Source organism: Anabrus simplex, chromosome 5 (assembly GCF_040414725.1).
Source record: "Anabrus simplex isolate iqAnaSimp1 chromosome 5, ASM4041472v1, whole genome shotgun sequence".
In the NCBI taxonomy this organism is placed as follows: Eukaryota; Metazoa; Arthropoda; class Insecta; order Orthoptera; family Tettigoniidae; genus Anabrus; species Anabrus simplex.
In genome coordinates this window covers 297,859,682-297,884,066 of record NC_090269.1, presented here as the reverse complement: position 1 = coordinate 297,884,066, position 24,385 = coordinate 297,859,682, and the positions used below count along the sequence as shown (strand labels likewise).

The 24,385-nt window shown below is 39.6% G+C and overlaps 1 protein-coding gene across 3 annotated transcripts in view; it reads left to right on the top strand.

Moving 5' to 3' along the window:
- The window catches only part of PEK (pancreatic eIF-2alpha kinase), a 360,137-nt gene that overhangs the window by 243,894 nt on the left and 91,858 nt on the right, over positions 1 to 24,385 (top strand). For all 3 annotated transcript variants that reach the window (XM_068227627.1, XM_068227629.1, XM_068227628.1), the window contains exons 10-11: positions 2,990 to 3,104; positions 20,505 to 20,752. In XM_068227627.1, coding sequence (XP_068083728.1) covers positions 2,990 to 3,104; positions 20,505 to 20,752 — 363 coding nt within the window. The remainder of the gene's footprint in view (positions 1 to 2,989; positions 3,105 to 20,504; positions 20,753 to 24,385) is intronic.

The window sequence follows — 24,385 nt, the reverse complement described above, 5'->3', positions numbered from 1 at the left end:
CCTTTTCAGATTCTCTAACCTACCACAACGATTCAAACTTCTAACATTCCACGCTCCGACTCGTAGAATGTCAGTATCCATCTTCTTGATGATCGCCCCCTCTCGTGTAGTCCCCACCCGGAGATCCGAATGGGGGACTAGTTTACCTCCGGAATATTTTACCCGGGAGGAAGCCATCATCAGTACATCATTCATACAGAGAGAGCTGCATGTCCTCGGGAATTAGTTACAGCTGTAGTTTCCCGTTGCTTTCAGCCGTGTAGCAGTATCAACACAGCTAAGCCATGTTGAGTATTATTACAAGGCCGTATCAGTCAATCATCCAGACTGCCGCCCTTGCAACTACCGAAAGGCTGCTACCGCCCTTTCGATGAACCATTCGTTAGTCTCGTCTCTCAACAGATACCCATCCGATATGGTTGCACCTGCGGCTCGGCTATCTGCATCATTGGGACATGCAAGCCTCCCCACCGCGGCAAGGTCACATGGTTCGCAGAGGAGCTAGACCTACGAAACATAAACACAACTTCCTATTCCTCTCGTAGCATTTTTCAATTACCTGGCGCATACTGAAAATCTGATCCTGACAGCCTCTCTGTGGTCTGAAACCACACTGGTTTTCATCCAACTTCCTCTCAACGACTGATCACACCCTCCCTTCCAAGATGCCAGTGAATACTTTGCCTGGTATACTAATCAATGAGATACCTCGATAGTTGTTGCAATCCTTCCTGTTCCCTTGCTTATAGATAGGTGCAATTACTGCTTTTGTCCAATCTGAAGGTACCTTACCAACACTCCACGCTAATTTTACTACTCTATGAAGCCATTTCATCCCTGCCTTCCCACTATACTTCACCATTTCAGGTCTAATTTCATCTATTCCTGCTGCCTTATGACAATGGAGTTTATTTACTATCCTTTCCACTTCCTCAAGCATAATTTCACCAACATCCTTTTCCTCCTCCCCATGAGCTTGGCTGTTCGCCACACCACCATGATGATTTCCTTTTACATTGAGAAGATGTTCAAAATATTCCTTCCACCTCTCCAGTGATTCCCTGGGATCTATTATGAGTTCACCTGAATTACTCAAAACACTGTTAATTTCCTTTTTCCCCTCCCTTCCTAAGATTCTTTATTACTGTCCAGAAAGGTTTCCCTGCTGCTTGACCTAGCCTTTCCAGGTTATTACCAAAATCTTCTCATGACTTCTTTTTGGATTCAACAACTATTTGTTTCGCTCTGTTTCTTTCATCTACGTACAAATCCCTGTCTGCCTCGGCCCTTGTTTGGAGCCATTTCTGATAAGCCTTCTTTTTACGTTTACAGGCTGCTCTCACTTCATCATTCCACCAAGATGTTCGCCTTTTCCCATCTTTACACACAGTTGTTCCTAGGCATTCCCTTGCTGTTTCTACTACAGCATCCCTGTATGCCACCCATTCACTTTCTATATCCTGAACTTGCTTACTGTCTACTGTTCGAAACTTCTCACTAATCATATCCATGTACTTCTGTCTAATTTCCTCGTCCTGGAGATTTTCTACCCTTATTCGTTTGCAGACAGATTTCACTTTCTCTACCCTAGACCTAGAGATACTTGGTTCACTACAGATCAGATAGTGGTCTGTATCATTGAAAAATCCACGGAAAACTCGTACATTCCTAACAGATTTTCTGAATTCAAAGTCTGTTAAGATATAGTCTATTATGGATCTGGTGCCCCTAGCCTCCCATGTGGAGCGTTGAATAGCCTTATGCTTGAAGAATGTATTCGTAACAGCTAAACCCATACTAGCACAGAAGTCCAGCAAACGCTTCCCATTCCCATTAGCTTCCATATCTTCCCCACATTTACCAATCACCCTTTCGTATCCTTCAGTTCTATTCCCAACTCTCGCATTGAAATCACCCATTAGCACTATTCTATCCTTGCTGTTGACCCTGACCACGATGTCACTCAATGCTTCATAAAACTTGTCAACTTCATCCTCATCTGCACCCTCACATGGTGAATACACGGACACAATTCTTGTCCTAATTCCTCCCACTGACAAATCTACCCACATCATTCGCTCATTTACGTGCCTAACAGAAACTATGTTGCGTGCAATGGTATTCCTGATAAAGAGCCCTACCCCAGACTCTGCCCTTCCCTTTCTAACACCCGTCAAGTACACTTTATAATCTCCTATCTCTTCCTCATTATCTCTCCTTACCCGAATATCACTTACTCCTAGCACATCCAGATGCATCCTCTTTGCTGACTCAGCCAGTTCTACCTTCTTTCTTCCATAAGCCCCATTAATATTGATAGCTCCCCATCGAATTCCATTTTGTTTGCCAAGTTGTTTCCAAGGAGTCCCTCGCCTGTCAAATGGGAGTGGGACTCCATTACTCCCATAGGTCCGAGGCTTGCTTAAAGTGTTCTGAGCTCGGTAAATTCATGAAGCAGGATGCTGCCCTACTTGCACGTAGTCCAAGTGAGGATCTCTCCTCTAACGGGTTATGGACCACCGGTAAATTTTAGGCCTATAGTCTTAGCCGCCTGAGCACAAGGAGGGCCACGACTCAGAATATGTCTGAGATGCCCACTCCCATTCCATTAGTTACTAATATTTGGTGATAAAATAATGGGATATTAAATTTTACCTTTGAAAACCTTGTAATATTACTTGGTGGTACAGAGAAAGTATGAATGTAGATTCAGTGGTACTCTAGACTAAAAGTTTGGGAACTCCTGTGGTAGATCATTGCCAGGTTAGATTACAGAATGTAGATAACAACCTGATTTAAAGTTGGACATGCCTGATGTACAGTAGATCATTGCACGTATAGTACTGTTGCTTAACTTTGTAGAATATTTTTAATATTTGAACATCTAAGATACTTCATTTTAGCCATATTATTGAATATTTTTCTGAAAACATTTCATTTAGTGTGTATAATTTCTAAATCTTTTACTTGGATTTTTTCCTATCTTCAGGAAGGAAGTCCTTATAATCAGCATCACCACAGCAATATTAGTAAATCTGATTGTTACGCAGCGGATATTGCAGTATATTCAACTGGGCTCCCCTACCAAGGAAATAGTGACTCAGGTACAGTGGTTTATTATGTGTTTTTTAAGAAACAAATATCTGGTATGTTTCTCTGTTACCCAGGAAATGTTGTAATTTGGAATGTCATGGTGTCTGTGATCTTATAAAATGACATTTAAAAGCAAAGATTATTCATGGTGAATTGCTGGATGATCTTGAAGTTCTATGGATGCTATGTTGTCTTGTGGTGGATATGACTTCAAGAAAGTCTTTCACCTGTATGTAGCAGGGATATGCATTTAGGTTATCAGGGAAGCTCTCAAGTTTTTCCACATGGCACTTGTGAATGTAGCAAGGATATGCATTTAGGTTATCAGGGAAGCATTCAGGGTTTTCCACATGGCACTTATGTAACCAATAACTTTCCTTCTTAATTGCAGTCATCCAAAGGATTTCATGGTAAACAAAATTCCACTAGCCACTTTTTGACTTAAATATAAATTCTTATGATAAGTCCGTACGGTAAGATGTGAATTACTGGTAAACGTTAACAGGTCTGGCCAGGCTTTTCCCGCTATCCCAGTGGAGTAGACCATATTGCCATTGACTCAACGCTGAGTGTTGGGTAACAGTAAATAACTTGACTTCCCTAGGGAGCCAGCTGCTTCAGGTGGATGATCCCCTTTAGGTGGGGTGATGGCCCCCTTAGTTGAGGAAATAATGCTGGAAGCCATCAACCCCTTTTTCTGGTCCAATGGAAAAATGGATGGAGGAAGAATATCCAGGGTTCAGTTCCCAATGGTCATGGAGGCGAAGGAGTTCACTCCAGATAGACTGGCTGTAAAGGTACTTCTCAACTCTCTTTTGAGTCTGCAGCATTCCATTGCAGATCCAGTGTTCAACCCTCTATGTCTCATTTCGTGTGTGCTGCAGGATTTGGCTCTGAGATCATAGTGACCGAGCTCGATAGCTGTAGTCGCTGAAGTGCGGCCATTATCCAGTATTCGGGAGATAGTAGGTTCGAACCCCACTATCAGCAGCCCTGAAGGTGGCTTTCCATGGTTTTCCATGGTTTCCCATTTTCACACCAGGCAAATGCTGGGGCTGTACCTTAATTAAGGCCACGGCCACTTCCTTCTCACTCCTAGGCCTTTCCTATCCCATCGTTGCCATAAGACCTATCTGTGTCGATGCGACGTAAAGCAACTAGCAAAAAAGGAGATAGTGTGTGGGTCTCTTTCGCTTTCGCTTAATTCAATAATGTTAAGTTTTATTTAGTACTTCATTTCCAAATTCCTTCGTTGGATCAATAATTTTGTTTGATTTTAAATTTCTTTTCCACTTAATTTGTTCAGAGAAGATATTTACCTAGTTGCACTTCCTCTTAAAACAAAAACCACTTGTGGAACAAGGATGGTGGGAGGAGGGTTTGGGCAAAACAGGGAGCTTCTAATTTGGACCTGCACGTTCGCAGCAGATGTGTGATGTTCATCTTTCTGAGACCTGTGACTGCTCAGGAATACGGCCCTGTGTCTATGTCTGGGAAGGCCTATTTAGCAGTACCGCTGCCCACCCCACATGGGGAAGACCCTAGAAAATGTGGGTTAAACATTGGTAGCCATACGTTTTGCCTAGCTGGGCAGCCACACCCAGCGGGTCACTCCATTTGCAATCAGAAAACTAATCAGTCAGTTACAATTGGAACGTGGAATATTAGAGCACTTCTGGATACAAGTAACAACAACAGACCTGAAAGACAAACAGCATTTATCACTCACAAGCTCGCTAGATTAGATATCAATATTGCTGCCTTGAGGGAAACCAGATTCTCTGGTGATGGAAAAGTTGTGGAGTTTGGATCAGGCTATACCATCTTTTGGAAGGGAAGGGAGGAAAGCGGGACTCGTATCCGTGATGTAGGGTTTGCTGTGAAGACAAAAGTGGTAAATGCCCCAACTCACTCCTACGGCAATTAGTGAATGGCCTGTGGCTCTTCATATACCAGACACAGCATAAATTTTCATCAATCTCATTTCCTCGTGCCCCCACTCTAGATGCTGATGAAAATGTTAAGAACAAGTTTTATCTCCAGCTGAGCACACTTATCTGCAAAGTACCACCTAAGGACACACTGTTATTGCTTGGTGATTTTATTGCCAAATTTAGGAGTGATAATTGCCTGTGGGAAAATGTGATAGGCAAACATGGTATTGGAAATTACAGCCCCAGTTGGTTATTGCTTCTCGACCTGTGTGTCAAGCATGAACTATTTGTCACCAATACTTAGTCCCGGCTGCCTAACCATTTTAAGACCACGTGGATGCTGATAAGAAAGACGTTCTGATCACCAAGATGGCTAGAAATATTGATGACTGGTGGACAGATCACAAACTTCTGATTTACTGAATCAGGATCTCTTTCCACTGGAAATGGCCTCTACATCTCTGAAATTGTTGGGAAGGAAGTTTGATGTCTTTGAACTTTCAGACCAATTCATTGCTATACAGTTCCAGAATACAATCTCTGAGTGGCTGGCATCCAATCCAACTATCACAAATGATGTGGAGAAAGAAGATTCAGCAGTTCGAACTATTCTCCTTGAGTCATATAAGGAATCTATTGGTTTCAAAGAAAAGAACATTGAAGACTGGTTTGAGGACAGCAGTGCAGAAATTACAAGCCTCATTGATGCCAAATGGCAAGCTCTTGTATTTCTTTAGTAAGATCCATCCTCCAGCTTAAAGAACCCATTTTCAAGATCTTGAATAGAAATGCCTGGTTTGAATGAGGGAAATGAAGAACAACTGGTGGCAACAGAAAGCTCAAGAACTTCAAGAGTTATCCAATGCCAGAGACCTGCAAAACTTATATGCAGGGATTAAAGATCTGTATGGACCAATTCATTCTTCAATAGGAACTCTGAAAATAGCCGACAATGCTACCACCTTTATTGAAAGTCAGGACATCTTGGAAATATCACTTCTCCGCTGTTTTAAGTTGCAACTCGACCATACCTGAGGACTTCCTTTGAGTGTGCCACAACAGCCCCCACAGCCATGGATGACAGTGCCACCATCATATCAGGAATTCTGTGAGGCTCTTAACAAACTGAAACCCAGAAAGGCACCTGGACCTGACAACATTCCAATGGAGCCGATTTAAGAAGGGGAAGGCTTATCCTTAAACACAAAATTCCTCGCACTAATCCTTTTAATCCAGGAAACTCAGAAAGTACAAGTACCTGGTGACCTGAAGAATGCCACTGTCATCACCATATTCAAGAAAAGATGATCCCAGTATATATGACAACTATCGCAGTATATCCCTGCTGTCCATAGCTAGCAAACGTCCTGCCAGATCTCCAGGTTGTCTCCGAGAAGATTCTCTGCGAGTCTCAGTGCAGTTTTCGTTCTTCAAGAGGCACAATTGACATGATCTTCTGTGCACAGCAACTCCAAGAAAAATGCAGAGAACAGCAGCACCCTTCCTATTTAGTGTTTTATGATTTGGAAAAGGCCTTTGACTCTGTCCTGAGGCCTACTATGTGGGATATAATAATAATGATGACTGCTTTATATACCAGGAGTGTGGTGTGAACTGTTAGGATTTTATTTTTAAACATCTTGAATAGCCAATCAAATACGGTACCACATAAGCAGCACAGAGTCTGTTTTTCACATCCTCTTCTAGGGTGCATTGTTTAGACAAGATGCTTGCGAGGTATAAGAAGTGATTTACCTGTTTCAGAATGATGTCTTAAGTTTTAAAGAGAAACTCAGAGTGATTATTTAGATATCTGATTCCAGTGGAAGCAGAAAGAAGTAAATGACAGGTTTTGTTTAGACAAGGTTGAGAAATTGTATACAAAGTACATGAATATTTTAAAACGGGAAGTGGGGAATGAAGGACAAGCTAGAGGAGTCTTTGAGAGTAGTTAAAACATGAAGCAAGTTGTATAAAATCTTAAATTTTCCACAGTCTTACCTTAAAGCTCTTCGGTGTATGGTATGTTCCAGACAAAGTGGAATTTATGTCTTTGCACCAGTATCAAGGGTTATGAATTTCTTGTTGTTGGTCCGTATTGAACTGAGATTACATATAAATTATAAATAGAAAAGTTTTCCACCTATTCAATACATAGTTATATTTACAAGCGTGTATTTACATTACATGGGACTAGTTGCAACCATACCCGGGGTCATCAGCCATATTTAAACAATACACAATATTTGACAAAATCCTAAAACATGTTTCTAATCAGTAAGAACATTTGAAATATATAATTAACACTAAGATGTGTGGTTTAAATGGACGAAGTGCTATGGTGCTCAAAATGTTGCAACTGAAAGTGAAATAGTACGAATGACATAGGTGAGCAATATATAATACAAGTACACCAAACACGTTAAAAGTCTGGGTATAAAAGTACAAATGAGATGCTCATGTTATAGATCAACTTGAGTAAAATTTTTTTAGACTGAGTTTCAGATAGAATTCAGTAGGTCCTGGTAATACATTACGGTTGTGGACCAAGTGCTATGGTACTAAGACTGAACACAATATAACAATATAACAAAATATAATAAAAATATACAAGTATGTACAAATGTTTGAGTAACAAATGTGTAGATGATACTCTCCAGAAGAATCGGAGAGGAGTTGATTATGCACCGTATCAGTTTAAGCAGATTTGAAACTTGGTGTATTAGGTAACCGAGCTATGTTGATGCAGGGTTGATTGTTGGAACTGTGCAGATTGAATATGAAGTTTTAGAATTCTTGTGTGGAGTTGTGTGTGTACACTACCAGCTAAACTGCACACACAGCCGTGCTAGGTCCCATTTGTTCCGCTATGAACTGAGAGTTCCACGCACACCATGCGCAATGTCTACTTACAACTCCAGAAGAATTCTAAAACTTCTTCTGCCAAGTGCATTCTTCAAATTGGAAGAAAACTGAGAACTTACACAAGATGTGTGATCGCGATGAGTGTTTATAACATCCAAATCTTGACTTGCCTTGCATTGAATATCAACAACACTCGCTTGCTTCATGAATTTGTTCTATAATTCATGTCTTGCTTAACTTTATTGATTTTGAATGATGATGGTCTCTTGCAAGATCGAAACTAGTTTCATCAGATATATGTAACTTTCCTTAAAGGTTACAATATATAGTATTGAATAGGTGGAAACCTTCAGGTTTTTTTTTTTTACATTATAGTGAAAATGACACCAAAAGAGGAGGTTAGCGAAGTGGGTGAACAGCATGTTGAATGGTACTGGATGCATGAGCACAATGTTCCAGTTATTTGTACCTTTTCAAGAACAAGTGAAGGGTGTGCCCTATCAAAAATTTGTGAAAATGTAAGTAGGGAATTCATTTTTAGGAGGTACTTACAAGCGAGTTAGCACAACTTGTGATAACAATTGCATGTGATTTGTGGTTTGTATGAATATGTTTGAGATGCTGCTTACAACACTATATAAATTAAGTGCCATCGCCAGGTACACTGTAAATTACGAAGATTCAATATTCCGCTCAAAGTAGACCATATCTAACATGATATCGTGGCTTTAGTAACTTTAGACATAGTAAACGTTTTCTCTAGCTACTTTAGTTATTTTATATGTATGCTATGGTCGACACGCTGCACCGTGTCCAAGGTCACTCGACACAGTTGCCAATGCGACATCTAGGGGAACTAGGCAGACATTCCGCATAAGAGCAAGGAAACTAGTAAAATAGGGACCTTCGTCTGTGTTGTGTTTGCTTCGACCGTTCATAAAGTTCCTTCTGTTTGTGGTGTTTCCAATTTCGTAGCGAGTCATTGTCACCGTAATCGTGTGATAATGAATCCTGCCAATATAGTGAGTATAATTGTTCACCATTACAAACACAAACGAAGATCCAGAGAAATTACAGTATGTGAGAGAAATGCAGCTGCATTCATAATCAATGTGATAGACGAAACAATGGCAAACAATGGTAATAATATACATCAAGAAAATACAATAGACTATATTGAAGAATATGAATACGCAGAGGAAGACTTATCTGATTGTGAAAACATTATGGACGATCCAGAACCTGACTGTGAGGAAGAGTAGTTAATAAAAAGTGATGGAAGCCAGTCATCTGCTTATCTGCCAAGCCCACCAGAGAATAAGAGGTGGGGTGCTGTGTCTTTTGAAAAGGCAAAGGAGATAATTTCATTCCAAGATTCTGGGTAACCAAACTATTAAGCTTCAATACAGTACAGAAACAATATCGTACGGTGCAAGACATACATCATCTACGATGTTTACGTCATGTAGTAGAAAAAAGGGAGCTAGGCCAGTGCTCAAAACTTCCCCTGCTTGACGATTATGTAGCAGGAAGAAATTCAGGGTGGCAAGAACTGTTCTAGGCGCTAATGTTCATGACAGGGATATTCGTGCTTGGGGTTTAGAAAAGGCTTGAGAAATACGACTGACTCGATTCACTGGATCTATCCATGGATGGGTTGCACGGTTTAAACAGAGACACCATCTTGGTTCACGAGCAATAACAAAATGTGTAACCACTGAAGCCTGGAATACAGATGATGACGTGAAGTAACAATGTGACGAGTCTCGCGAAGAGGTAATGTCCTTAATGGAGAGTATACAGATTTATAATACCGATCAAAGTGGTATACGAAAAGAACTTCACTCATCGCGAACTCTGCATTAAAAGGGAGAGAAGTTGGTAAGAAGTTCGGTGCGGAGTGATCATGCAACAACTCATTCTTACACCATCCAACCTGTTCCTTCGGCAAGTGGATACGTGTTTCCAACGTTGCTGGTTATTTACCAGGAACCTAATGGTCAGTTTGGAGTGCAAGTAGCGCAACACATGCTGAAACCACAAAATCTGGTTCAAGTTGCTTCAAAGTCCGGCCTAATCACGAAACAAATCATGATGCAATTCTTTCAAGATGACTACTTCCCATATGCAGCACAGGAGTCTCTTCTTCCGGTTGATTCCCTTGGGACATATCATGACAGAACACATATTGATGCTATCTGACCTCAAAATATGGTGTATACAGTCAAGACCATCCCTCCTGGGTGCACACCTTACATTCAGCCACTTGATGTGCTATTCTTCCGACAGTTCAAGGCGGTGGTGAAGCAGATTGAAGATCACATTATCCTTAACGACTATCATTTCACACCATCATTGAGGGATTCAATTTCGTTGCTGATGTGCATTCTACACAATGAGTTCTGTTCTCCAGTCTTCGCTAACTTGTTCGGTACTCCTGGACTGTAGCTGGATATGATGACTTCAGACCAGAGAGGTTTCAATCACCACCCGAACGTATTTTTGATGTTCAAAAGCCGCGTGACTCATTCGACTGCATTCCATTACTTTTGTTTCAGACTTATTTGTTTTCATCTTGTAGTCATTACCCAAGACTCCATCCATACCATTCAGCGATATCTCCAGATCTTCTGCAGTCTCAGATAAAATAGCAACATCATCAGGAAATCTCAGGGTTTTGTTTTCCTCTTCTTGGATTGTGATTCCCTTTCCCAAATCCTTGATTTCCTTTACTGCCTGCTCTATATAAACATTGAAAATGGGGACGACGACGACTACAAACTGTAACCTTGCCTCACTCCTTTCTGGACTGCTGCTTCTTTTAAGCCATCGATTCTTATCACTACAGACCAATTTTTATACAGGTTGTAGATAATTCTTCGTTCTCGGTATCTGATCCTGATCACCTTTAGATTCTCAAATAGCTCAGTCCAATCAATTATGAGATGCCTTTTCTATATTTACAAACACCATGTATAGGGGCTTGTCTTCCTTAATTTGATCCTCTAAGATCAGATGTAAAGTGAGGATTGCTTAACATGTTCCTACATTTCTTCTGAAGCAAAATTGATCTTCTCCCAACTCATTTTCAACTTATCTTGGCATTCTTCTGGAAATAATATGTGTTAAAATTATGCAGGCATGAGATATCGAACTAATGGTGCAGTAGTTTTCATACTTACCAGCACTGGCTTTATTGGGAATAGGTATAACGACATTCTGCTGAAAATCGGATTGCTCTTCTCCTGACTCGTACATCTTAAAACACTAAATGGAATAACCTCCCCATGCTGGTTTCTCCTAAAGCAGTTGGTAATTCTGAGGGAATATCATCAATTCCAGGTGCCTTGTTCCGTTTAGGTCTTTCTAAGCTCTGTTGAATTCTGACCTCAAAATTGGGTCTCCCATTTCATCAGCATCAACTGCCCCTTCGTGTTCCAGAACCATATCATGTACTTCTTTACTTTGATACAACTGTTGGATATGTTCCTGCCACCTTTCTGCCTTGTCTTCTTTCCTTTGAAGTGGTTTTCCATCTGATCTTTTAATATACATACACTTAGTTTTCCTTTTTGCAAAGGTTTCCTTGATTTGTCTGTACGCAGTGTCTAACTTTCCTAGGACCATACAACCTTCAACATCCTTGCACTTCTTCTTCAGCCATTCATTTTTAGCTGTCCTGCACTTTCTATCCACTTCATTCTTTAATCGCTTGTATTCTTTTTCTATCCTCTTCATTTTTTGTATTCTTGTATTTTTGTTGTTCATCAATCAGGTCTAGTCTCCTAAGTTTTTCATTGATTCTTACTTGATCTTTCCTTTCTATTCTACATTTCTTCAGTAGCCCTGGACACCTCATTCTTCCTCTTGTGTTTTCCTTCAGCGTTTTCATTTAGTCCTTCTGCAACATGTTCCTTGAGACAATCGCTCACACTCTTTTCTTTTAATTTATCAAGGCCCCATCTCTTTGCATTCCTTTCTTTCTTCAATTTCTTCAACTTCAGATGGCATTTCATAACCCCCAAGTGTGATGTTTGGGACATCACTGAATGTTTTTAATTATTGAACTATATATTTAATTGATAAGATGTATATATTTAAACACTGATAGGTCATTTTAAAATTAATATGTGTATATATAGGGTTTTATCATCCATTTCAATCATCATTTCATTTCTTTGTATCGCGGCTATAACGTATTCTGAATGAACAAATTATTGGGTAAAGTATTTCAACATCATGCATATTTATAACTTGCAGTAAATTTTCCAATAGCCGTTGTGAGGTGACCAGAGTCAGCAGGCTAATTTCAGCCCAATTCCAGGAAAAGAACGTCATCTAGGTTACGAGAGACCTTACCCTCTCTACCTCATGAAGAGACAGTTGATACATTATTAACACCCACTTTTCAAACTCCGCTTCGGGACGCTTTATTTCAGCGGGAAAGTTCAGCCTATGTGAATGAACGTAATGAAGCAACCTGATGGATTCACAGCAATACATAGGAGAAGGGATGAGACCTCGAATCTTACTGGACCATGTGATATGGCTGATGGAAGGAGACTTTTGAACCGATATATACCACCGACAAGAGCTGGAGAGGAGATTCATACTCTTATTCTTACTCGTGAGCAGATTGTCACTTGTATTCGGACATTCTGATTCTGATTCTCACTCTTGGAAGACACTCTTACTACGATTCTACGTCTGTACATCAGAGAAGATTTTAACTTAGTTCACTTCGCATCTGAGTATATTCTACTCAAAAGTTACTCTCATTGGGACTTGTTATCTCAATGACGAGAGGTAGTCAACGGGAGACCGGTTCTGACTAGTATAGGGGAGGAGAGCTTTTATTATGAATTTAGCTACGCTACTGTTCCGTAATATGGAAGAATACAAGTGTAGTCTCTCCATGAACATAACCCATGGTGGTTTTGCATTTAAAATTAGGACTCATTACGACTTTATGTAAGGAGTACAGTAGGAAGTGTTAAGGACAGGAAATGTAGAAGTAGGACTGGAATCCAACAACAGAGAAGGCAGCCGGTACGAGATCCACACATCATCAGCTTCAAGACAACAGAGTCTACATATGGTGAGCTTATGGCAAGCTTATGGCTTATGGCAAGTTACTGCAAGTCTTCGCGCAACAGTTCATTTTAAAAATTAATTTCATTCAATTTTTCTTTTGCTTCCGTAAGTTCAGATGTCGTTAAAACGCCGTTACGTCACGTTTTTCATCTTAATAAATAGCTGTTTTAATTTCTATTTTATGAAATGATTATTAATGATCCTTAAATTCCAAGTTAGTGTACTTAATGGTTTGTGTTCCGTTCACCTCACCCCTGGGAGTTTTTTGAGTCTCATTATTATTATTATTATTATTATTATTAATTATCTACTTTTGTTTTCAAGCCATAAGCTTGAAGACTGGCGCCCTTGGGATACTGTTTATGGAGAAACAATGACATATCATTTATTTATTTTAATATTAAAGTGACCCGCCACGTTATAATTTTGTCATACATCTGTGGGCCAAGTGGGTACGTCACACAAGTTGTAGTCAGAGTCCACATCTGCTCCTGGGAAAGTTTTGCAATCCAACACTTGGTTTCTGAATCTCTGCCTAATCATAATGAAGTCCATTTGATACCTTCCAGTGTCTCCAGGTCTTGTCCATGTATGCAGCCATTGTTTGTGGTGTCTGAACCAAGTATTAGCAAGGACTAAGTTATATTCAGTGCAGAATTCAACCAACTGACTTGCTCTTTCATTTCTTTGTCCCAATCCAAAATTTTCCTACTGCATTACCTTCGCTTCCTTCACCTACCACTGCATTCCAGTCTCCCATCACAATTAGATTCTTGTCAGCTTTTACATATTGTTTTAAATCTTCTATCTCTTCATATATTCTTTCAATTTCATCATTATCCGCTGAACTTAGTAGGCATATCGACCTGCACTATTGTGGTGGGCATTGGGTTGGTGTCTGTCTTGACGACAATAATCCTATCACTATGCTGGTCATAGTAGTTTACCCACTGCGCTATTTTCTTATTTATTATTAAACCAACTCCTGCGTTTCCCCTGTTTGATTTTGTGTTGATAATTCTGTAGTCGCGTGACTAGGCCTGCTCTTGCAGCCAACGTACTTCACTTATACCAACTACATCTAACTTTCCTTTTCATAATCTCTAACCTACCACAACGATTGAAACTTCTAACATTCCACGCTCTGACTCACAGAATGTCAGTATCCATGTTCCTGATGATTGCCCCCTCTCATGTAGTCCCCACCAGGAGATCCGAATGAGGGACTATTTTACCTCCAGAATATTTTACCCTGGAGGAAGCCATCATCAGTACATCTTTCATACAGAGAGAGTTGCATGTCCTCAAGAGTTAGTTACGGTGGTAGTTTCCCATTGCTTTCAGCTGTGTAGCTGTATCAACACAGCTAAACCATGTTTTGTATTATTACATATTACATATCAGTCAATCATCTAGACTGCCACCCTTGCAACTTCCGAAAGGCTGCTACCCACCTTTCTCTGAACCATTCGTTAGTCTGGTCTCTCGACAGATACCCATCCGATATGGTTGCACCTGCGGCTCAGCTATCTGCTTTAATGGGACACACAAGCCTTCCCACCACAGCAAAGTCACATGGTTTGCAGTGGAAGCTTATGTCGCTATGGGAGTACAATCCTCAATTGTGAACTTGGGCTCTCAGTTCAGACTTATTTTGCTTATCGAACAGCTTTTCAACAGGGGGCATGATTAAACACAATGGTTTAGCCATTGGCTTCCTACCTGGATGGCCAGGGTCAAGATACTGGTGGATACTAGAGAGGAAATTTCTCCTGAAAAGTCATTTGGCATCTAGAAGATCACCTGGCCTTAATACTGTAGCCAAAACCTAAAATATGGTGTTAGAGGTGAAATTCTTCGATTGTCACAAGATGACCCAAAGCAAATGCATTTGCCAAGGAGCCTCCACCAACCCTAGAAATATCTAGGATAAGTTGAAGACAGTTCAGGCAGCTTATTGGCTCTCCTTTTGAAGATTAGTAAACTTTTCCTGACCCCCTTGTATGTATGTTCGGTCCTCAGCCGTCACAACTCTGCCGTCAGCTGTCATAGATGACCTAGGCATCACTGAAGAGGCGTACTAGGAAAATGAGGAGCGAGGTAGTTTCCCATTGCTTTCCTCACTGAGCCAGAAGTTGCTATTGCATATCAGTTTGCCGAGCCCACTGAAATGCATGCATCCTGCCCCTATGACCAACATTTTCACACCATTCATAGCAGGGACTGGCTGCATAAGGAATGGCATTACTATCATTGCTCATACCTCAGTCAACTTCATATTGTCAAACCCAAGGGTGAGACTGAGACAGGTCAATGAAAGTAACAGTCTTAAAAAAAGTCAGGGCATGACAGCTGAGTGACATTGTCACTGGTTTATCACCAAGATGGCCACAGTTGAAATCCTGTCCATTCCATGTAGGATATTTGAAATGTAAAGTCACATCCATATGAATCATATTCCACATTAAACTGGAGGGCTCATGGCTAAGACAGATGTTCATATCAATAGTCATGTAAGACTGCAAGCTTGCTTATTCCTAAATGTTGATCAAAGCTGGCAGATCAAGCTGATGAGTCTTGATCACTCGACCATGCCAGCCAACAAAGTCAGAATCTCTGAATGAAGTTCAAAGAAACTGTATGAGTTATCTAAATTAAAATATAAAATTCCCATCTATTCAATACTATGTAGCGTAATCTTGTAGATTACTTAATGAACATAATATACGAGGATTAGGACAAAAGTCATGACAACTATTTTTTTCTTGTAGATATGTGAACGGATCACAAACGTATATGTGTCATGTGGAAGTTCTGCAGGCATTGTGCGTATGCAATACAACAGATGGCTCTGTGATAGCTGGTAGTAGCGCAGCGAGGGCTGTGAAATCAGTCAGTTTGTGAGTGTTGTGCGAGACAGAAGTAACCCGTGTTGAGCAGCGTGTTTACATCAAAATAGCCGTTCTCCAAGGGAGAAATGCGATGGAATGTCACAGTGAATTAGTGGAAGTGCTTGGGAATAATGCCCTACCATACTGTACAATAGCACGGTGGGTAGGAAAGTTTCAACAAGGACATGTGTCAACCAGTGATGAGCAACGTTCGGGGTGATCTGTCAGTGTGTGGACCGACGTGGCACGTGCCGTCATTGAGCAGCTGCTGGATGAAGACAAATGATTGATGCTACTGGAGTTAGAGAGGGCAAGTGGCATCGAGAAACACACCGCCCTCAGGATATTGCGTAATGAGCTGCAACTGTGCAAAATCGCATTGTGGTTGGTACCGCATGCACTGATGGAAGTTCAAAGGTGGGTGCGCTATGCAGTATGCTCCGACCACCTTGCACGCTGGCAACAGGACGGCGATCAATTCTTGTCACGAATAATCACCATTGATGAATTTTGGGCCAGGGCATATGAACCAGAACTGAAACGTCAGTCCGCGGAGTGGCAACGTGCTGGATCACTAAGGAGGCAGAAGGTCCATCAGAATCCTTCCCCAGTTAAATTGATGGTGTTCGTTGTGTATGACGTCAGGGGTGTCATTGTTTGCCACTTTGTTCCACATGGCAGAACAGTGACCGCACAGTACTACAGGAACTTTGTGCTGCGACAGGTACGACGTGGCGTTCGGGAGATACGTCCGGATCTTGTGGACAGTGCAATAATCCTGCATGACAATGCAAAACCACATAAAGCAGAGTGTGTAGGGCAGCTACTGCGGCATTGGGGATGGGAAGAATTGGAGCACCCACCATACTCTCCCGATATTTCACCCTGTGACTTTGATCTCATTCGAAAGATTAAGGAACCACTGCGTGGTAGGCGGTTTGCAATACGAGAGGACATTGCTAATGCTGTGCGCCAACAGGTGAACCAATTCACACATGGTGCGGCAAATGCTGAGGCAGATGGTATTCAGCGCCTCTCACATCGTTGGCAGCATGTGATGTCAGTAGCAGGGGACCACTTTGAGGGTCTTTAGACCCAGGTTTGTCATGTCAACTTTATGTGTACTGCGTTGTCATTCTTTTGCACCGGGAAGGCCATATTGCCTTGTATACTACCGTAATAAATTAGTGTTGCAAGTTGTATCAACTTCTTATAAATTAGTGTGTTACGATATTTCATTGCTATTCACACATGTAGTTAACACCTTGTCCTTTCATCTGTATATGTCACATTTTCCAACCGGACTGGTATCTTCAAGAGAAAAAAAAAAATAGTTGCCATGACTTTTGCCCCAACCCTCATATATTTTTTAGTCTACATGTTTTGTCTCTTTGAGCCATTGGAAAGGATATACATAAGGGTACATTATTAATCTATAAATTCTGTTTGAGATAACATAACAATAAAATATATAGTTAAAATCTAATGCAGTAAAATATGGTGATGACAATAAAATCCTATGAATAAAAATTGGCTCCATCCATTGTAGTCTTCGTTTCACAAGTGTTGATATAATATTGCCGTTGTTTCGTGTGTAATCAATATGGAAATTGAAACGTTGATTGTGAACATTCATTCACACTCGGTCATTTGCTGACACATTGCTGAAAATCTTTTGTGTTTTTTGACATTATAATGTTCTTGATATCTAATTAAGAAGCTTCTGTCGGTCTGGCCTATGTAGCTTGCATCACAGTTTCAATCTATATACTGCCAAATTTAAGAATTTATTTGAAATGTTAACAGTATGAGTGTTGAAGAATATTTTGGAGTTAGTTGTAGCAGAGATCTACATCTTTTTTGTATAAATGGGCCTGAGAATGAAGAAAATATGTAAATGAATATATAGAAAATGAAAGAATCGTGACAGTGGTGTGAAAATGTGTGTTAAATGTTTGCTCACCTCATGGGCCGATGGAGTGTCGTGTAAATAAAATGTATATGTGCTGTGTACCTAGCACAGACTGATCTAAATACGTGAGACAGACAAAGCCTGTAGGGAGGGGAACAATTGCAGGCACAGTGGAAGGAGTCAGGGGTTGCGGAAGGAAGGGTTTAATGAAGGATGGAAGATGGGAGAATGGGTTGAGGGTGAAAGAATTCAAGTTATATTTGATTTGAAGTTATGATTGAAGGTTTCTTCTAGAAAAATATAAATTCTTGTTGATATTTCATTAAGGTTCAAGTTTGGGTTATTTTTCTGATCTATTTCAGTATAGGTATTTTTGTAGATATTTAATAATTTACTTTTGTTTCCAAGATGTTTAAAATTTCCATATCTTGGTCTATTGATGTGAATGAATGTTCACAGTCGGTCATTTGCTGACACATTGCTGAAAATCTTTTGTGTTTTTGGACATTGTAATGTTCTTGATATCTAATTAAGAAGCTTCTGTGGGTCTGGCCTTTGTAGCTTGCATCACAGTTTCAATCTATATACTGCCAAATTTAAGAATTTATTTGAAATGTTAACAGTACGAGTGTTGAAGAATATTTTGGAGTTAGTTTTATTAGTTTATAGTGATGTTAATGTTCTGTCTCTTAAACAGATAAGTGACTTGATAAAGTTTATTATTATTAAATGTGAATGTGGTGTAGTTCTTTATTTAGTCTAGTGAGTGCAGTACAATATTTGGTTTATTTTTAATTTTATTAATGATTTTGTTAATTAAGTCTTATTAAATCTACTATATTCGGCTATGATTTAAAATATATTATGTTAATAAAGTAATTTATAAGATTACACTATATAGTATTGAATATGTAGAAATTTTAAATTTAGATATTACAGTCAATACAGACCTTGAAATATGAATTTCTTTCCTTGTACTGTATGAGTTATATAGAACACCAAAGTACTGTGTAACTTGTCATTTGGTTTCAGCATAGTGTTTTATTATGTACTGAAATATGTTAGGACATTTAATTTAGTTCATGTATACTCAGTCCACCTCCATAGCCTAATATTTTAGCACCATCAGCTGCTGTACTCAGAGGCCTGGGTTCAATTTCTGGTACTGCCAGAAATGCAGGATTGACAGGAGGGCTGGTTTGTGATTAAAAAGGCACCTGCAGCTCAACTCCATTGCAGGTGTGTCTGAGAAGAAGTGCACCACCTTGTGACTAGGGCACAAATTTACTCACTCACTCACTCACTCACTCACTCACTGTACCAAGTGGTTTAGAACATCATACTTCATTAACTTACAGTTCAGTATCTTCCAAAGTGCTGATCAAAATTTAGCTTATGTCTGTTCACTTTTAACAGTACTGTACATCAGGCATATCAAGGTCACGAGGTGACTGACAGCTTTGCGTGCAGGAGAAACAGCTGTTAACGAGCTCTAGCTCAGGAGGTTATCAGATAGCGCATGCCTGGAGGGGTGTACATTACATGTTCATAACTACAGTACTCCCACAATACAAGTACATAGTGTATTCTTTCATATAGGGACATACATAACTAAATGTATTCAACACTGTGTTTGCATAAAATGTGCAAAGAACACCATGCTTTGTAATCACCATATAGTAGAAAAATAAGTAATTACTCTGAAGGTTGTTATAAAGTATGAAGTGTAAAGTAAAAGGCTATGTTTAGCTTGACATGCTCAACTCTCCTATGAACAATTATGAAGGAGAATAATGCCAAATACTATGCCGCTTCTATATCGCTTCTGTGACAAAAGATAATTTTTTCCTAAACTTAAACAAAGGAACATAGGGTTCAATAAAAGTAGCATCTCGTCAAGGAACCGTATTGATACCAAAGTACACAAATATAATAATAATTTCATGTGACTATTTCTAGCCGAGTGCAGCCCTTGTAAGGCAAACCCTCCGATGAGGGTGGGCGGCACCTGCCATGTGTAGGTAACTGCGTGTTATTCTGGTGGAGGATAGTGTTATGTGTGGTGTGTGAGTTGCAGGGATGTTGGGGACAGCACAAACACCCAGCCCCCGGGCCATTGGAACTAACCAATGAAAGTTAAAATCCCCGTCCCGGCCAGGAATCAAACCCGGGACCCTCTGAACCGAAGGCCAGTACGCTGACCATTCAGCCAACGAGTCGGACAGTACACAAATACAAACATACAATAACAAATAACTGTGTCAATCCTTATGCCACAGCCTATTTAGTTGTATTTTTCAACCATTACTTGTAGACCAAAACAAGAAACTGGAGCCTGTCATTGATAGACATCACAGCCCTGAATCAGCATAGTGGGAAAGTACAAGCCAACTGAGAGGAAGAGACATGGTATCTGTGTGCACAGGTGGTGGGCAGGGTTCGACACCCGTGTTATACATTGTCTCTTATCTTGAGAGCGAATGATAGGAAATTAAAGACAGCTTCTATGGTTTCGTTGCAAGCTTGTTCAAAATAGATTGAAATGCACTGTTTTTTAATGCCTGTCATAGATGGATAGTAAAGTGCAAAATTTAAGGATAGTTTTTCATTCAATTTAGTTGAAACTCTGAAATCTCATTTATATATTCTTTATTTACAACAGTTGTACATTTGTATTATTCTGAAGGTAGTGTTTTAATTTTTGTGTTGTTTCAGAAAATAATAGTTGTAGAGAAGCCAGTGACTGCATTATCAGATACTGCACCTCATGTTGATCACCATTTGCCAATAAGAAGTGTATCAGAGCCCAATGGACAGTTACTGACAGATTTTACTTCTCGTTACCTGACAGATTTTGAGCCCATTCATTGTCTCGGTAAGGGTGGTTTTGGCATAGTGTTTGAGGCAAAAAACAAGATTGATGAGTGCAATTATGCCATCAAGAGAATTGCACTGCCTAACAGGTACATAAAAAACTTATTTTGTGCTGTGGAATTTTAAATACTGAACTTTTTTTTGTTTTTGGAAAATGTGAAAGCTTTCATGTTCAGAATTAATATTAATTTAAATATTAGTTGTTTTTGTTATGAGTGCACTTGCACAGTATTCCTAGGATTCATTGTGAAATATCACCCTGAGTTTTTTTTCCGATCTTAACAAATATCTGTTAATTTGAATGCATATTAGGGTGCTATTAACAAGGCCAAGATAGAGATTCCACTTTAGAAATGTAGACATTTTTGACATGAAAAAAATATTGAATAATCTTCATACTTTTAGTTGACAGCATATTGGGTTCTCTTTCTCTCAAGCTGAACGATGATTAGTATTTAATTGGGATAAATGAAATGATCTGTTGTTACACAATAGCTTGCCTGCTGGCCATGATCATTAAAGTGCCGAGTCTATATGGTCTGACACTGTGGTTAGCTGATTCGAGTCCCTTTGGTGAGAAGAAATTCATCATCTGAATGCTGGCCAGCAAGGTAGGAGAGTTGGTGATATACAGTAGAAGTCCATTATAGCAAGAATTCATAACAGCAAAAAATTTACTCATTATGACGGATTGTCATTATATCCGATATTTCGTAAAAGTTGGGGGGAAACCCATACGCATTAAAATTGGTATGAAACGACAGTCAGTTTGTTCAAACCTTGCATTTTTGCAGATGATATCCACACCATGGCTTACTCGTTTGTTATTTTTCAAAATCCGATACTATGTTAAAGTATTATGTTTAATTTCATTCTGAAAAAGAGCAATATCACTCCAGAGCCCTCTGTGGCAAACGTTTCAGTTTTCTTCTTCAAACAGCATCACCTAACCTAACCATATAGGCATCATGAAAACATTTGAAGCGCACGTAGAGAAATTAGGACCACCTTGCTACGAATTTATATGGGAATATTCCAAAATTTAAGTAGATGCAAGAACATATAAACTATCCTCTGAAACAGTGATGTACTCTGTCATATCTTGAGATGAATCACATTCTTACTTAATTTCAGGATATAATATTAAAATTAAGCGATCATTTGCTTCAGCCTTTATTTCTAATGAGTTAACAACCTCTATTGGCCACGTCATTTACTCATTTATTGGTAATCTTTCCTTTTTGAAGATTAGTAGTAAAGTTCTAATACAATAAAAAGCTAATCCCTAGCCATCATTGAAAAAGAGCAACAATTACAAAATATGAATAAACAGCGTTTGGACTACAAATCCCTCTTAATCCAAATTACCAGTGTAAATGTTCTACAGATGTCATGTTTGCCTCGTTAAAGAGATCAGACTATAAGAATTTTATTTAGGTAATTACCAAAATCTTAGCACTAAGATGACCTTGCCAAATTTACAAACTTGGGTCACGATTAGAAATTTTATCGATTAAGTGTAAAGGTTAGGAAATACAGATTAGATGAGCAAATAATTTCCTTAGTTAAGGAAAGAGGGATAACTTTTTGTAATTTAATGGAAATAAAGAACATGCTTTCCTGTTCAAGACTTCCACCCAAGGTAATTAATATTTATGAAGATTCATTGACATAAACCCTAATACATAGGTACAGAATACAAATTACTTAAAGCTTGACCACTTAAATGTTTTGGACATGTAAAGAGAATGCTTTCGCTGGCACGGGGACTGGGTGTATGTGTCGTCTTCATCATTTCATCCTCATCTCGCCGCACAGGTCGCCTACGGGAGTCAAATCAAAAGATCTGCACCTGGCGAGCCAAACTTGTCCTCGGACATTCCCGGCACTAAAAGTCGTACGCCATTTCATTTAGGCACTCAAACACCACTTGCCTTCATGGAACAGTCAGTCAGCAGAAAGAGACTTATTTGATGGCCAAGGGAACTATGGCTGAACCAACTGAACATAGACGTAGAGAGTAGAGGAGGGGGTCAGGAGAGTGATCATTGAGAGAGAGAGAGAGAGCTACACGGACAGATAACACTGGCAAGAGCTTGTTCTACACCACCATACTCAGCACGCTGGAAGTGTTACACGATGATGACGATGATTATCATCATCACACACATGTGTTTACATTATGATCTTTAACAGATGACCTGCATGTTTCAATATTGCACAGACAAATTACACTCCATGAGGACATCATAATAAATAAAAATTGTAATCAAACTGCGTAGGCTGATTGGTATAAGGTTTGCATAACATATATGATCCTTCTTTTTACATGTGAAGACTATAGAAAACACTATAATACCATTTGCCCACACAAATTGTCATATATGGAAGAATAATTCAGAATTCACTTGTGGTAACTTTCACAAATTTTCCTATATTTGTTGCTATCTCATATGCTCAAATGCTTCCATATTCATTTCATGTAACTCAAGACTATCTCTCTCTTCTCCTCCCTCCCCCTAGTTATATACATCCATAAACTTATTCGTGAAGACTTCATTATAATGTAACAAGCTTAGCATTCCCATTATGGTTCAATAACTCAGACATGTATTTATCCAACGCTGAATACATTCTTATAACCTTGTAGTCTTCGCATTTCAAACATTATTATACCTACCACATTTCAATTACATATTCGAAGATCTGCTGTAGTATTCCAACTTGGCTTCTAGCTAACTCTAACATACCACAATCCCATTGTAAATTGTAATACTATGAGAGATGTTCTATACTCTCAAGTTACTTATTTCTCTTTCATTTAGATGACCCCTGCAGTCATGTACACCAACAAACAAATGTAATAACACATGTGAAATCATGAATCTAATATTGTAGAGAATTCCTGTCTTAATCAGCACATGGTCTATCAAACTACTTACAGTTTCCTCCCCATTAAACATCTGGTTAACACATTGCGGACCAGGTGCTCATCACACTGCTCAACCCCTGCGCCCGGCCATTTTCTGTGTAATTTACTGTTACAGCGCTTGCACATAAACAAATTAATCTAACTTCACTAACCTTCTACTGATTATGGTGAAATTTACTGAAAACCTTTGGTAAGAGTCCTAATAATGTTTCCTGGTGTGGTAGGCTGTGTAGCAATGGCCTCTGTGAAGGGAAACGCAGCAAATTTTGAGGGGATCAGGTGACCAGTAGTCTTTCCAACATGACTTTTTTACCTGTCCCGTCAGTATAAACAAAGCAAAAAATGTTTGCAATATACAACTAGTGACATCAGGCCACTTCAAGCCCTTAGGGGATATTTTGTGTAATGAAGTAGTTTGCTGGATACAAGTTCGTCTGCTCGGCAACAAGTTCAAAGAAATCATCACAAAAAATAAGCCCTACTACTTTGTCAATGTTCTGAGGTTCATCAAGTCTTACCGTTATGCCAGGAACTCTGGGAAATCCTTTAAAGTCTGTGAACTATAGTTTTCTACCCAATTATCAGAAGAAATAGACATACCAGTTCCATTTACACTCACAACATCACTTTCTGCCTCGTTCTCAACCACCACTACTTCATGTTGTTTTGGAGGGCGCCCATCATTATTATCAACCGAGACACTTTTGTCAGAATAGCTATCAACATCGTGAGAGTGTGGCGTATGTCCCATGAAGCTATGGATCCTGGTACGTGGCTCGACGTGGTGCTG